The following is a 12,810-nucleotide window of genomic DNA, read 5'->3' as shown; positions in this document are numbered from 1 at the left end:
GTGGGACGGAGAACATCTTCTTGACCAAAAGGGGGATGTGAAAGGAAATGAAATAAGCTTCAGTGGCAGAGAGATTCCAAAACGAGCTGAGAGATCACTCTGGTGGGCACTCTTACGCACACTTTAGACAACCCTTTTTAGGTTCTAAAGAATTGGGGTAGCTGGTGGTGGATACCTGAAACTATCAAACTACAACCCAGAACCCATGAATCTCGAAGACAGTTGTATAAAAATGTAGCTTATGAGGGGTGACAATGGGATTGGGAAAGTCATAAGGACCAAACTCTACTTTGTCTAGTTTATGGATGGATGTGTAGAAAAGTAGGGGAAGGAAACAAACAGACAAAGGTACCCAGTGTTCTTTTTTACTTCAATTGCTCTTTTTCACTCTAATTATTATTCTTGTTATTTTTGTGTGTGTGCTAATGAAGGTGTCAGGGATTGATTTAGGTGATGAATGTACAACTATGTAATGGTACTGTAAACAATCGAAAGTACAATTTGTTTTGTATGACTGCGTGGTATGTGAATATATCTCAATAAAATGATGATAAAAAAAAAAAAAATAGTCCCTGAGAGTACACTGTGCAAAATACAATTCCTGGATCACATAGGAAACCTGTAAAGTTCACAAATAAAACCATGGAAACATATAGATTGCTCCATGACCAATTCCTTTCTCCCCCAAAGCAGGGTGCAAACCTAATCAGCATCAAAAAGAATAAAATACTATGGAATAAATTTAACCAAGCAAGTGAAAGACTAGTACATAGAAAACTACAAAATACTGCCAAAAGAAATGAAAGGAACCTCATGTTCACAGATAGGAAGACTTAATATTATTGAGAGATAATACTACGCAAAGTGATAAACAGATTCAATTCAATCCCTATCAAAATTCCAATGTAATTGTTTGCAGAAATGGAAAAAGTCATTCTAAAATTCATATGGAATTTCAAGGCAAAATGATCTTGAAAAAGAACAGAAGTTGGAGAACTCATACTTCTCAGTTTCAAAACTTAATGCAAAGCTACAGTAATCAAAACAGCGTGGTACTGGAATAACGACAGACAAATAGACCAATGGGATAGAATTAAGAGCATATAAATAAAACCTCACACTTATGATCACCTATTTTTCGACAAGGATGCCAAGATCATCCAACAGAGAAAGGGACAGTCTTTTCAACAAATAGTGCCTGAAAAATGGAATAACACATGCAAAAGAATGAAGTTGGACCCTTAGCTTATGCCATATATAAAATTAACTCAAAATGGATTCAAAACCTAAATTTAAGAGCTAGAACTGTAAAACTCTTACAAGAGTAGAAAGGGACAAATCTTTATCACCATGTATTTATAAATGGTTTCTTAAGCAAAGGCAACAACAACAACAACAAATAGATGATCTGGGCTTTATTAAAAAGTTTTGTGTATCAAAGAACACTATCAAGAGTAAAGCAACATCCCACAGAATGGGAGAAAATATTTGAAAACCATGTATATGATAAGGGATTAACATCCAGAATTTATAAAGAACTCCTACAACTCAACAACAAAATGATAAAACAACACAATTTTTAAATGGGCAAAGGAGCTGAATAGACATTTCTCCAAAAAAGATATACAAAATGACCAATAAGCACATAAAAAGACACAACATAATTACTCACTAGGAAAATGCAAATTCAAACCACAAGATACCACTTCACACTCAATAGTATGGCTATAATAGAAAGAAAAAAAAAAAAAGGAAAATAACACGTGTTGGAGAGGATGCAGAGAAATAGGAACCTTCGTATATTCCTGATAGAGATGTAAAATGGTGGCATTCCAACAACATGGATGAACCTTGGTAACATCATGTTGAGTGAAATAAGCCAGGCAGAAAAGGACAAATATTGTATGATTTCACTTAGATGAAATACCTAGAATAAGAAAATTCATAGAGGCAGAAAGTAGATTACAAATTAGCAGGGACTGAAAGCAGAGGATGCGAAGTTATTACATAATGGGTATAGAATTTATGTTTTGGTAATGGATGGTGGTGAGGGTAGCAAAAAATTGTGGAAGTAATTCATCACTGAATTGTACACATGAATGTGGTTTAAACTGGAAATTTTGTGCTGTATATGTTACCAGAATAAACATTTTTTAAAATAATTTTTAAAAAGGCTGGATAAACATTTCCATCAGGAAACTTAAGAGCACTTTGTGGGAAAACTATTACACTAAATCTTTAAACATTCTATCAAGAAAAGAATAATACAAATCACCTACTTAATTCCTCTCTGTATCGTCTAATTGGTGTCAACAAGACTTTTATATAGAGGAACAAACACTTGAAGCTATATTTTGAATATTGGGTAGACTCTGAACATGCAGAAATGAACAGTAGAAAAACTCAAGATTTCAAGTACTATAGAGACCTGAGTTCAAATGCTAGATCTTGATCACATTAACCCATCTATAATCCTTGTTTTCCTCATCATTAAAAGGGTATCACAATATTGCAGGACCACTGTGAAGATTGCATAAGATAACATATACAAAGCAATTAGCACAGTACCTGGCAAATCATATATGCTCAATATATTACAACCATTATTATTCCTGAGTCTTATAAAACAGAACTTGAAGTCAATCTACATCTTGATATTTATGACCTTTGCTTAACCTTAGGACTTATTTTCCTCCCTCTCAAAAACCTGTTGGGAAATTCATATAGGTAATGAAATCAATGCCAAAAAGCACTTAAAAAGTGCTATTGTATTAAGGCGTAATTTAGTTGCCTTACTCTCAAATAAAGCATACTACTGTGGAAGAATGACAACATATTAGTCAAAGGAGGATGGAGGGAGTGAAATTTAATGAAAAGACAGATTAAGCAGTATGTGGATAAGCTATACGCTGCTGCAAAAGTTTTACTGCATTCAAACATTCCAAGATAGCTCAACATAAACAGTAGCAAGTCTTTCTGGTCTTCGCAGAGCAGGGTAAAGACAGATAGTGGAATACGTGGGGTTCGATTCAGGTCTCCCAGTGACAGGACAGACTGGAAACCAGGCCAAATGTCAGATGCATCCATGTTCCCAGGGTTAGAAGATTCCTTCTCCTCTCTTGTTCCCAAAAATCTCCACTCCCAATCTAAAACTATTATGAGATGCCAGGAACCTCCCCCAAGTCAGACTCATGAAGGGATCCCTTTAACTCTAACACAGAACTGTTAACCTAATACAAGATTAAGTCTACAGAAAGTCATTAAGTAAGATCTCAATCCTCCAGGTCCCTTGGCCTGGCTAGCTATGTTTTATCTCAAGTAAATATTTCATTTTAAGAACAAGTTTCAAAAATTCCCAACAAACAAATAGCACAAACACAACATTATTTCCATTTCTATTGTACATACAGGCAGCTTGTATCATTCCTAAATGTACTCAAAGCTAAACTTTGGGAAAAGGAGATTGGTTACATTACTTGGTCAGATATTTTTATACTACTACACCTCAAGTCTGTATTAATTCTTCTGTCTGTGAGGATGGTTGCATGATACTGCTGGTAGACAATAGATCTCCTTTTCCAAACTCAATCCATTTTGGAGTCAACTGAACTATTCTTAAAGGACTTAAATCGCAAGAAATGCCAGTGGAAGGTAGCTCTGTGAATTTCAGAAGCATATTTACCTACCAAAAGCCTCCAACTCTATGAGACAATGGAAAGAAGTAGAAAAGAATTTAACAGACTTAGCCTCCACATCAGGCTCTCTCTTGCCCTGATTCCAAAATAAACCATCTCACAAGCCCTAACAGACACTTCAATACCTTAGACAGCTGCAGACAGGTGAATTAGTCATGTGAAGATCCCAATGAAAAGTTACAAAATTTCTATATCACAAGGGGTAAGTCTCTCTAAAAGGGAATCTTTGTGATGTACGCTGGAATATTCTGGAAAAAACAGACCTGTTTCTTTTTTTGAGACAGAAATACGGGCAAATCCCAAGAATCTTAACCCTGAATGAGCTCTGGGAAACTATGTAGTGCAATATCTTTATGTTATAGATGAGAAAAGGGGGAGTCCAAAGAAGATGAGAATCTGAGCCAAGGCTACATGCTATGACTTAGGGTTCTAGTCCTGTGCTGTCTCTATCCCACCCACCAAGTTATATCTTGCTTTGTGTTAACATTCCCCCAAATCACTATCAAATTCCTCCCTCTACAAGCCATTCTGCTATCTCACACTCATGAAAAGAATTCCTATATACTGTCTAAATAGAATCTATAGCCATAATTAGAACATAAAGTACCTTATTCTTAGCCAGTGAACATGGGAGGATTCATTATTACTCCAAATACAGGAGGTCTTTCCAGATTTCCTTCCTTGGGTTTACAAACAAGTCTATTACCAAGGGTAAGTGTTTCTGTCTTTCAGTTTTCTAAGATAAAGATGAAGAGCCACGTATCTAAATACATTCATTTATTCCGGAACTAATCACTACTATTATAACTTCCTCGAAGTTGTTGCATTTACTTCACATAAAACATCAAGGAATTTTGAAATTTCTTTTTGGAGCCATGAGAACATTCTTAAATTGATTGTGGTGATGAATGCACAACTCTGATTATACCAAGAGCCACTGTTGTACACTTTGGATGGATTGTATGCTGTGTGAATAAAACCATTCAAAAAAAGAAAAAAGAATGGGATAAAACTACTTTAAGGTGGCATGAAAGAATGTTGAACACATTTTTTGAGGGAAAAAAATGCAAGCTGCATAATGACCCATCTAACAAGATCCCACATATAAAAAAGACCTATGTATACGTCCAGGTAGTATACCTCTACATATTACATGTGTAGCTCTCTGCGTATGTACAGGTATGTGTATGTAAACACAGGTGAAACAGAAAACTAATGCCCAATTGTTACCAAAGATTACCACCAGAAAGTGGCAGTGCAAGTAGTGATGAAAGAAACTTTCATGTTTAATTCCATATCCATCTGCAGTATGTGAATCTTTTAAAATAAATTCTATCATTAAAAAAAAGAAAAGAAAGGAGAAAAGGTCTCTGGCTTTTAAAACTTAGAAAACCAATTATGCAAAATTATATGCCTTTCTGTCAAGCCTCTAAAAGTTCTTTCCAATTAGAACCCCTCTCCTATTTACAAATCCACCCTTTTTTGAATGTGGACAGTAATAATGCCACCTGCCCTTCCTACAGGTGAAGCAAATAAGTCATGCAAAATCATAAACCAAACCAATGTAAAATCAGAGCCCAGAAACTCTAGGTCTGTAAGCCTTCCTCCCTCTCTTAAACACTCAACTAACAACTCATCTTTTCATATATATAAATAAAAGAAGCTCAAATACGTGCCTTTAATTTTTTCAGAATGGTGACATTAAGCTGAATAAAAGGGTTAAGCTAAGCAATTATTTGAAAATAATTTGTAGGCCTAATCCTAAAATATTTCCCTATCTTCTTTCTTTCTAGAATAGGAACCAAGAAAAATACTTGTACAGTTAAATCCTTCAGCTAAGAAAAGCTGTACTTAAGACAACCAGCAAAGTTTCAGGGTGGTATTTTAAGTTCCCACTTCTTAGCAAGATTTCTACCAAGAAATGCTCTAAATCTTTCAAAGTGATACCAAGAGTCTAGTGGTAGCTTTATAAGAAAGAGCCAAGCAGCACTAATTACTAGATAGCAATTACTTTGAATGGTGTCAATTTTCTTTGAATTCTACAGATTCATACATTCTTGAACATAGTTATTGTTTACCCTAACGAGGACTCACACACATGCACACAGACACAAGCTCACTTAAAATAATTGCAGCCAAAATATACTGTGCCTGCCTAAAAGTCCATGCAATTTACTTGAATTTTTAGTGTTAAGGTAACACTAAACATGGGTAAGTACTATATTAACACACATAATGTTAGTCTCCCCTCCAACGTGTTTTATTGCTAAAAGGAAAGGAAAATTAAGTTAAATTACTCAGAAGCTGTGCTTTTGAACACTTCATTTTATAATAAAAGCTTTTTCTTTTGTGCTTTTCTCCCCTGTATCACTACAAAACACCTTCTCCAAACCTGCACCTATCCAAATTCTAATACTAGAAGAGTCAATTAAATTCCTATACCTCCTCCATCAAAGTCATCTCCAAATAGTTTTGCCAATACTGCCAATACTGAACATTCCTTTCTCTAAACTCTAATCATACATAGAAAAAAACTTTACTTTTTCTGAAATCTTACTCCATACTCAGTCTGTCCCTTTGGTGCCTAGTCCCTGGGTTATGTTTTTAAAAATAAATTTAGTAATTATATTTTGGGAGGGAGTATACAAAGCATTTTGTAAATCCTCCTCAAAAATATCAATTTTTATAAAGCTTATTAAACAAAGATGTTTTACCTCTCAACTATTTTACAAATACTGGCTTCATCTACTCTATTTAAGGGCACAAGCTTTGGATTAAGAGTACTAGATGTGGTAGACTGGGCAAACTAATTCACCTCTCTCAGTCATTTTCTTTATCTGGATAATAGGATGGTCCTCATAGAGCTATAGATGAGATAATGCTTGCTAAATCCTTAGTATCTTCCTAATAAGCACTCAACAAATGGTAGCTGTCATTGATGCTTTGTGAATAAATAATGGGAAAAAGAGGAGTGACACAGGATTACTATTGGAATGTTCATTTAGACATTTATATATGCCTACCATTCATTTCTGAGAAATTATAATAAAATGGCATTTCTGGAATAAAAAAAATGATTAAAATAGATTTTTTTGTTGACTTTTCATTTAAGTAAAATTCACCCTCTATTAAACTGTTTTTCTTCAATTGCTCTTAACAAATCTTCAAGAGATTATGAACTGGTGCTTACAAAATAGCAACGGGATTATTTTTATTTTGTATAATTAATTTTTTAAAAAACTGGAATAAAAATTTTTTAAAAACCATGGAACTATACAACACAGTGACTCCTATTGTAAAAGATAGATTATAATTAATAGCATAATTACTTTTTTAAAGTGTTCTTTCAGGAATTATAACAAATGTACAACACTAATGCAAGTTGTTCATAATAGAGTGGTAACTGGGGACTGTATTTAATGCATGATTTTTCTGTAAACCTACAACTCCTCTAATTAAAAAAAACAAAAACAATTGGGATTGGTTTTTGATGGAGGTGATCAGATTAGAAGCATCTGTTAGAAATTAACAGAAAGAAAAAGTCTTTCACCTAATAAAAAGGTAGGTTTTATTGATGTGCACTGTTTCAATGATATTAGACAGCCACAGGAATCACAAGGATACCTACGGGTCCTTTCTTAGAGCTCTAGGGAAAAACCAGAACAGGCCCAAATCCCATTAACCAAAAATGACAGGACACACTGGACACTGTGACCAGAAGACAATTCAGAAAAACTGGAAACAAAATCTTAAAACTAAGAGAGCAAGAATCTCAGGACTAAAACACCAAAAAGGTTTAACTTATTTAGTGTCTAACCACAAAGACAGTCAATGAGCATTTGTTATAGATAGGAGAGCAATTATCTTACTCAATTTTGAATCTCCAGAACCTAGCACAGTGCCTGGATCAAAGAATATTTGCTAAATCAAAAGACAAATACATTTAATGAATGGTATAAATATGAAATTCAAAATATAAGAGTTCTCCAGTTTTTAAATACTAGGTATACAATATCTAAATAAATAAAAAGTTTAATAAAACTGAAGAGAAAGCCAAAGGTTACTACTCTATAGAACAAGAAAGTCACAAACGCCTGTAACTGAGAACCTGTGATATCTTAAGCAATGAATTCAGATGGTATATTCTACCTTCATTGTCAATATATTTATACTATCAACAAGTAGAATAACCAGAAAATGGATGGATTTCCGCTATCTATATCCCCTTTCTTTTAGAATAATGGCACATCTCTCCTCTAATAGAATGGATATTGATAAACTTTGTTTTGGTAAATTTTAAACACTACAAACAAACCAAAATTACTCTTATTTCTCAATTCTAAGGGAAGACTAGCTCAGACCTCTGCTTCTGGAATTATTTCACCAGAAATTTAACAATCTCTCCTTTACAATGGAGCTCTAAACAACTTCCTCAAAAAACGCACTCCTCTAAAAATAGGTTGTCAATATATTCTGATTAGAAGCATACCAATCTAAAACTCACTTCCAGTACAAAAAGAACCTAGCAACTGGAAAATGAGTCAGAGGTAAGGATTTGTGACATACAGCAATTTAAATTGTATTTTAAAATTTTAGCACTTCAATTTACAACTGACCAAATGACATTCAATAATTCATGCTCAGGTTTTGGTTGCTTTGTTTCTAAGACATTAGGCTAAAGTTAAGATTCTTCCTGTAGTAATATGGTTTTGGCAAAATACTGTAACATCTCATTCCTATCAAGAGGAAGGGTCACAAGGAAAAGCAAGCACATACTTTTGGAGACTAGATTCAGACACGCTAGATGAAAAACAACTTCAACCTTCCCTTAAAGACATGCCCATTTTTCTGACACACCAGTTCACTTACCTCTCCCATTGCTCTTCCCTCCAGAGCAAGCGCTTGAAAATCATGATTCAGTTCATCCATAGAACGTACCTTTGTTCGGAATAGAAAAGGAAAAAGCTTCAAGTCAGCATCTTGAATTTTTACATACATATTTTCCACACAACTGAAAAGCTTTTCTATGTTTACTTTCAGATACTGACAAAGACAATAACAATAATCAAGTGACTGAAACATTCACTTACCTTTAACGATAAGGGTATAGGGAATGCCCCTACTTTCTCCCCTCCCATTCCCCTTATTTTCAAAATATGAAAAAACACACGGAAATACAAGCTATCACTTCCAAAGGATCCAGAAAAGAAAAAGCAAATTCCAGCACATGAGAATTAATTTAGATATTTTTCATACACTTTAAAATAAGACCAACAGGCTGAAGGACAATGAAGTTTGAAAATGATGTGATCTAAACCTCACTATTGCGTCAAAAGTCCACAAATGCCCCCTCCCCAATTGTGAAGAACCACTAACAAGTTCTGATAAACTTCAAAGGAGTACACTGCAAACTATATAACAAAGTTCTGGAACATTTCTCCATTTCTCCATACGGAACATTTGAGGCTCCCAGAACGTCAAAACCAGGGGGAAAAAATAGCATGTATAAGAAGAATCCCACCAAACCTTACCTATCAGTAAAAGTACTCCTACCCTCAGCATAACAATCTCTGTGGCTTCAATTTCCTCATCTCCAAGGTCATTACTCCAAAGTCAACATTGGGGAAGTGTGAAACAGATTGCTCAAAACATTAATAACTGGAAAACCCTTTTTGAAATAGATTGTTCAAAACATTAATAACTGAAAAACCCATCCCTATTCTTTAGTGAGATTTAAGGGTGCAGTCCCTTGTTTGTTAGAGGAAAGCTCTTCTGCCTACCTGAGAAGGACCGCTGACTGCCAGAACCAGGAATCTCTCAAAACCCCTCCCTTGATCATCACTACCTCCCAAGATAGGTGTACAATTTCTAGCAGTGAGTAAATGCAAAGAAGGTCAACCAGGACCAGGCAGGGGAAGGTAGAATATGGAGACCAAGTACCAGAACATGGTTAAAAGAACCAACTTAACTTTATTAGCATGCTCCCTATATTGCCCAAGAATACGAATTTGCCTGAACTGACACCACAAAAAAACACAGTTGCATTTTTTAATTAAATCACTTATTTTAAAAACCCAGAGCTGATACTATGCTACAAATGATAAATGGTATAACTAAAACATAACAGCTTTGGGATGCCCACTAAATGTGTAAATTTATAAAATTGAGAATACAGCTGAAATTCAACAATGAGAACATGGAGACTAAGCTTATTATTATGATACAACAATTTCAAAAAACCCTTGAAATAGAAGCTTTGATCACATTACAAGGTGTTTACATTATTTAGATAAGCTCACTAAATAGGTTTCTAAACAGTACAATTTTGGGGGGGGGCAGGATGTTAGCTGGAAACTGTACAAATGTATGAAATTATTTTGAACCTTTACACCAGTTAACATTTACAAAGCACATAAATCAGATGCACAAAGTTCTTTATCTCTTTCTATTCTAATTCAAAACTCTACAAATACAGTTTTAACCAAATTCTATTTGTACTTCCCAAGGAAGAACTAGGAGTAAAGGAAAGTGGAAAACAAGTGATAGGCAAACTTATATAATCCTCACAACAATCAATCTCACCATGATTATTCCCATTTAAGAGATCAGAAAACTGATCCTCCACAAAACGCTTTGTCAAACCATTGTTAAAGAAGGAAACTAAGGCTCAGAGCACTTAAATAGCATTGCCAAGACCTAATTCAGATCTCTCAATGCCAATATTTTATTAGGAATACAGATAAAACTGCCTTTTCTTTCTGCTGCAGGTTTTGATGATTGTACTGTCTAGGTCTTCTTGTTTTTGCTTTTCACTGTCTTCTCTCCTGCTTTCAAAACTTGCCCATCTTGCCCTTGTAGCATTTTTCATTCCTTTCTACACTATCTTTCCACCATCACACTCTTTCTCTTACCACTTAATTGCTCTCAGCTTGCTCTCTCTGTCTCTCTCCCTCTCTCTCACTCTTTTTCTGTTCTCCATCTCCAGTCCTCCCTGGTTCAGTCCTCCCTCTGCCTCACTTACACAATGAACAACTCTTTCCCCTCCCTCTGTGTATCACCATCCCACCTCCCTAGACAACTACTGAGAAAGGAGCCTTACTTTTGAAGTTTTCTCTACTAATCTAGAAACTCAAATTTAATCCATCCACCCACAGTTGACTAGACCAGATAAGCCATGTCATTCTCACCAAAGTGTTTTTAACTAGTCAGGAATCTGTTAATAATGGGAGCTATATCTGATATAGCCATCAGCACTAAGCAGACTCTCCAGACAAAATTCTTCCTAGGAAACAAAACTAATGATCGAAGAAAATGCTTGGGAATCAAGAGAATTCAAATAATAAAGATATAGATGACTATAAGAAATATTTCAGACAGGTTACAAAGAAGCTTTTCCACCATAAAAAGATAAAACTGTCAATTATAATTAGAGAAAAGACTCAGATCAAGACAGAACAATCCTTTCATCTTATGTTCTACCTCCTCTTTCTCTAGAATTCAATTTGAGGGGCATGTAAATGTTACTTTCTAGCATCACTTACGAATTCCTTCTTCGCTTTTGCTGAATGTCTCTAAGACCCCCTTTCTTCCTTCAATTAACCGACCCTATATATCTCCTTTGGTTTCACGAAACTGTTTCCACTTTTCTCTTTCAGTCTCTATATCCCGACCACTTACTAGTAACAAGTAACCTCCTTATGCCAATCCAGGACTTTTTCTGCTGCCACCCCTCCCCATAAAGGCATCTCTCTTACCGAAGAGGCACAAGAGTTCACTGCTTTAGCACCTGACCTACTTCTATATTCTTCTTCTTCACCTCATACAAGGGTATCATCTATATATACATGACCTATACTTCTGAGGTTCCCTTCCCATTTCCCAAAACTTTGTGCTGTGAGCCTCAACACCTGCCATCTTCCTGTTCTAACTGGAACCATAATTTAGCACATTAAATTGGTGTTTTACCACATGGGAAGTTTCAAAATCAGAACAGATGAACACAGAACTAAATACTGCATGTGCAAAATTAAAATTAAACAAAAGCATCATTTTACAAATTCTTATTCTAAGAATCACACTATAAAGTGCCCATCACCCTTTGAGAAGCCCTACTTACAATTCCCAATCTCCCATACCCTTATCAGAATCATCAACAGACTGTCATACAAAATTCACTGTTTCCTCATCAGTAAAACAGCTAATGTCAGCTACACTACAGGTTGTTACAGTGGTTAAATGAGACAAAATATCCAGTACTTAGTACGCACTTATTCAACCTTATCCACCTCACACATTATTCTTGATAAGTTATTGAACTGTCTCCACACATTAATTCTTTCTTTCCCTGCACTCAGTTAGTAGAGGGCAAATTTCTGTCTCTTTGTTGAGATGGGAAAAGGTCCAGAAGCACTCTTGTTGAGCATTTCATTTCCATAATCAATATATTAGAAGTAGTTATAACACTTGAATGTCTAGCTTACTTTTCAAACCTTAGCTTTTCTAAATACATCCATTCTCTCTCCTCTCAATTCCCAGCCAAATCATCAATTCAGAGAAATGTCTATTCTCCATTCTCATCCACCCAGAAGCTTCCTCACAAAAAAACTGACCCAAGTCCATGATTTTTTAGTTCTCAATTTAAAAAAAAAAAAAAAAAAAAAAAAAAAAAAACCTCTGCACCGTCTCCTAAAATTCTTTTATTTCTCAACTTCCAGACCACCGTGGTCTCCTGATTATCTTCCTATCCCTCTATTGATACTTTTTCTTTTTGCCAGCCTACATTGCATTAAAAAAAAACAAAAAAACAAAAAAACAGACTCATGAATAAAGGAATTCCAAATTGTAAAAAGTTAATGATCTAAATAGAACTATAAATCCTTTTATGAATTATAATTTATCCATTTTTTCAAGCAGATATTATTAAGCATTAAACTTCACAAGGCAGAGTAAAGCAGACACAATGGTAGACTGTGTAGTCTAGAACAAAAAAACTAAGAAAGCAACAAGTTTTGACAGCATTCTGGTTCAGTTCCTGGCCTTGTGATGGCATTCCTGTCCTTGAATTACTGTCCCGTAATGACTCAGTGTCTATAAAATTAATGCCCCTTTGACCAGC

General features: G+C 35.0%; 1 protein-coding gene across 18 annotated transcripts in view; it reads right to left on the bottom strand.

Annotated features, from left to right (window-relative positions):
* The window catches only part of PUM1 (pumilio RNA binding family member 1), a 140,721-nt gene that overhangs the window by 83,669 nt on the left and 44,242 nt on the right, over positions 1-12,810 (bottom strand). For all 18 annotated transcript variants that reach the window (XM_037827911.1, XM_037827914.1, XM_037827919.1 and 15 more), the window contains one exon: positions 8,565-8,633. In XM_037827911.1, coding sequence (XP_037683839.1) covers positions 8,565-8,633 — 69 coding nt within the window. The remainder of the gene's footprint in view (positions 1-8,564; positions 8,634-12,810) is intronic.

This window comes from Choloepus didactylus, chromosome 2 (genome assembly GCF_015220235.1).
Source record: "Choloepus didactylus isolate mChoDid1 chromosome 2, mChoDid1.pri, whole genome shotgun sequence".
Classification (NCBI taxonomy): Eukaryota; Metazoa; Chordata; class Mammalia; order Pilosa; family Megalonychidae; genus Choloepus; species Choloepus didactylus.
Note: the sequence above shows the minus strand (reverse complement) of the source record. Positions and strands in the feature narration are given on the sequence as shown.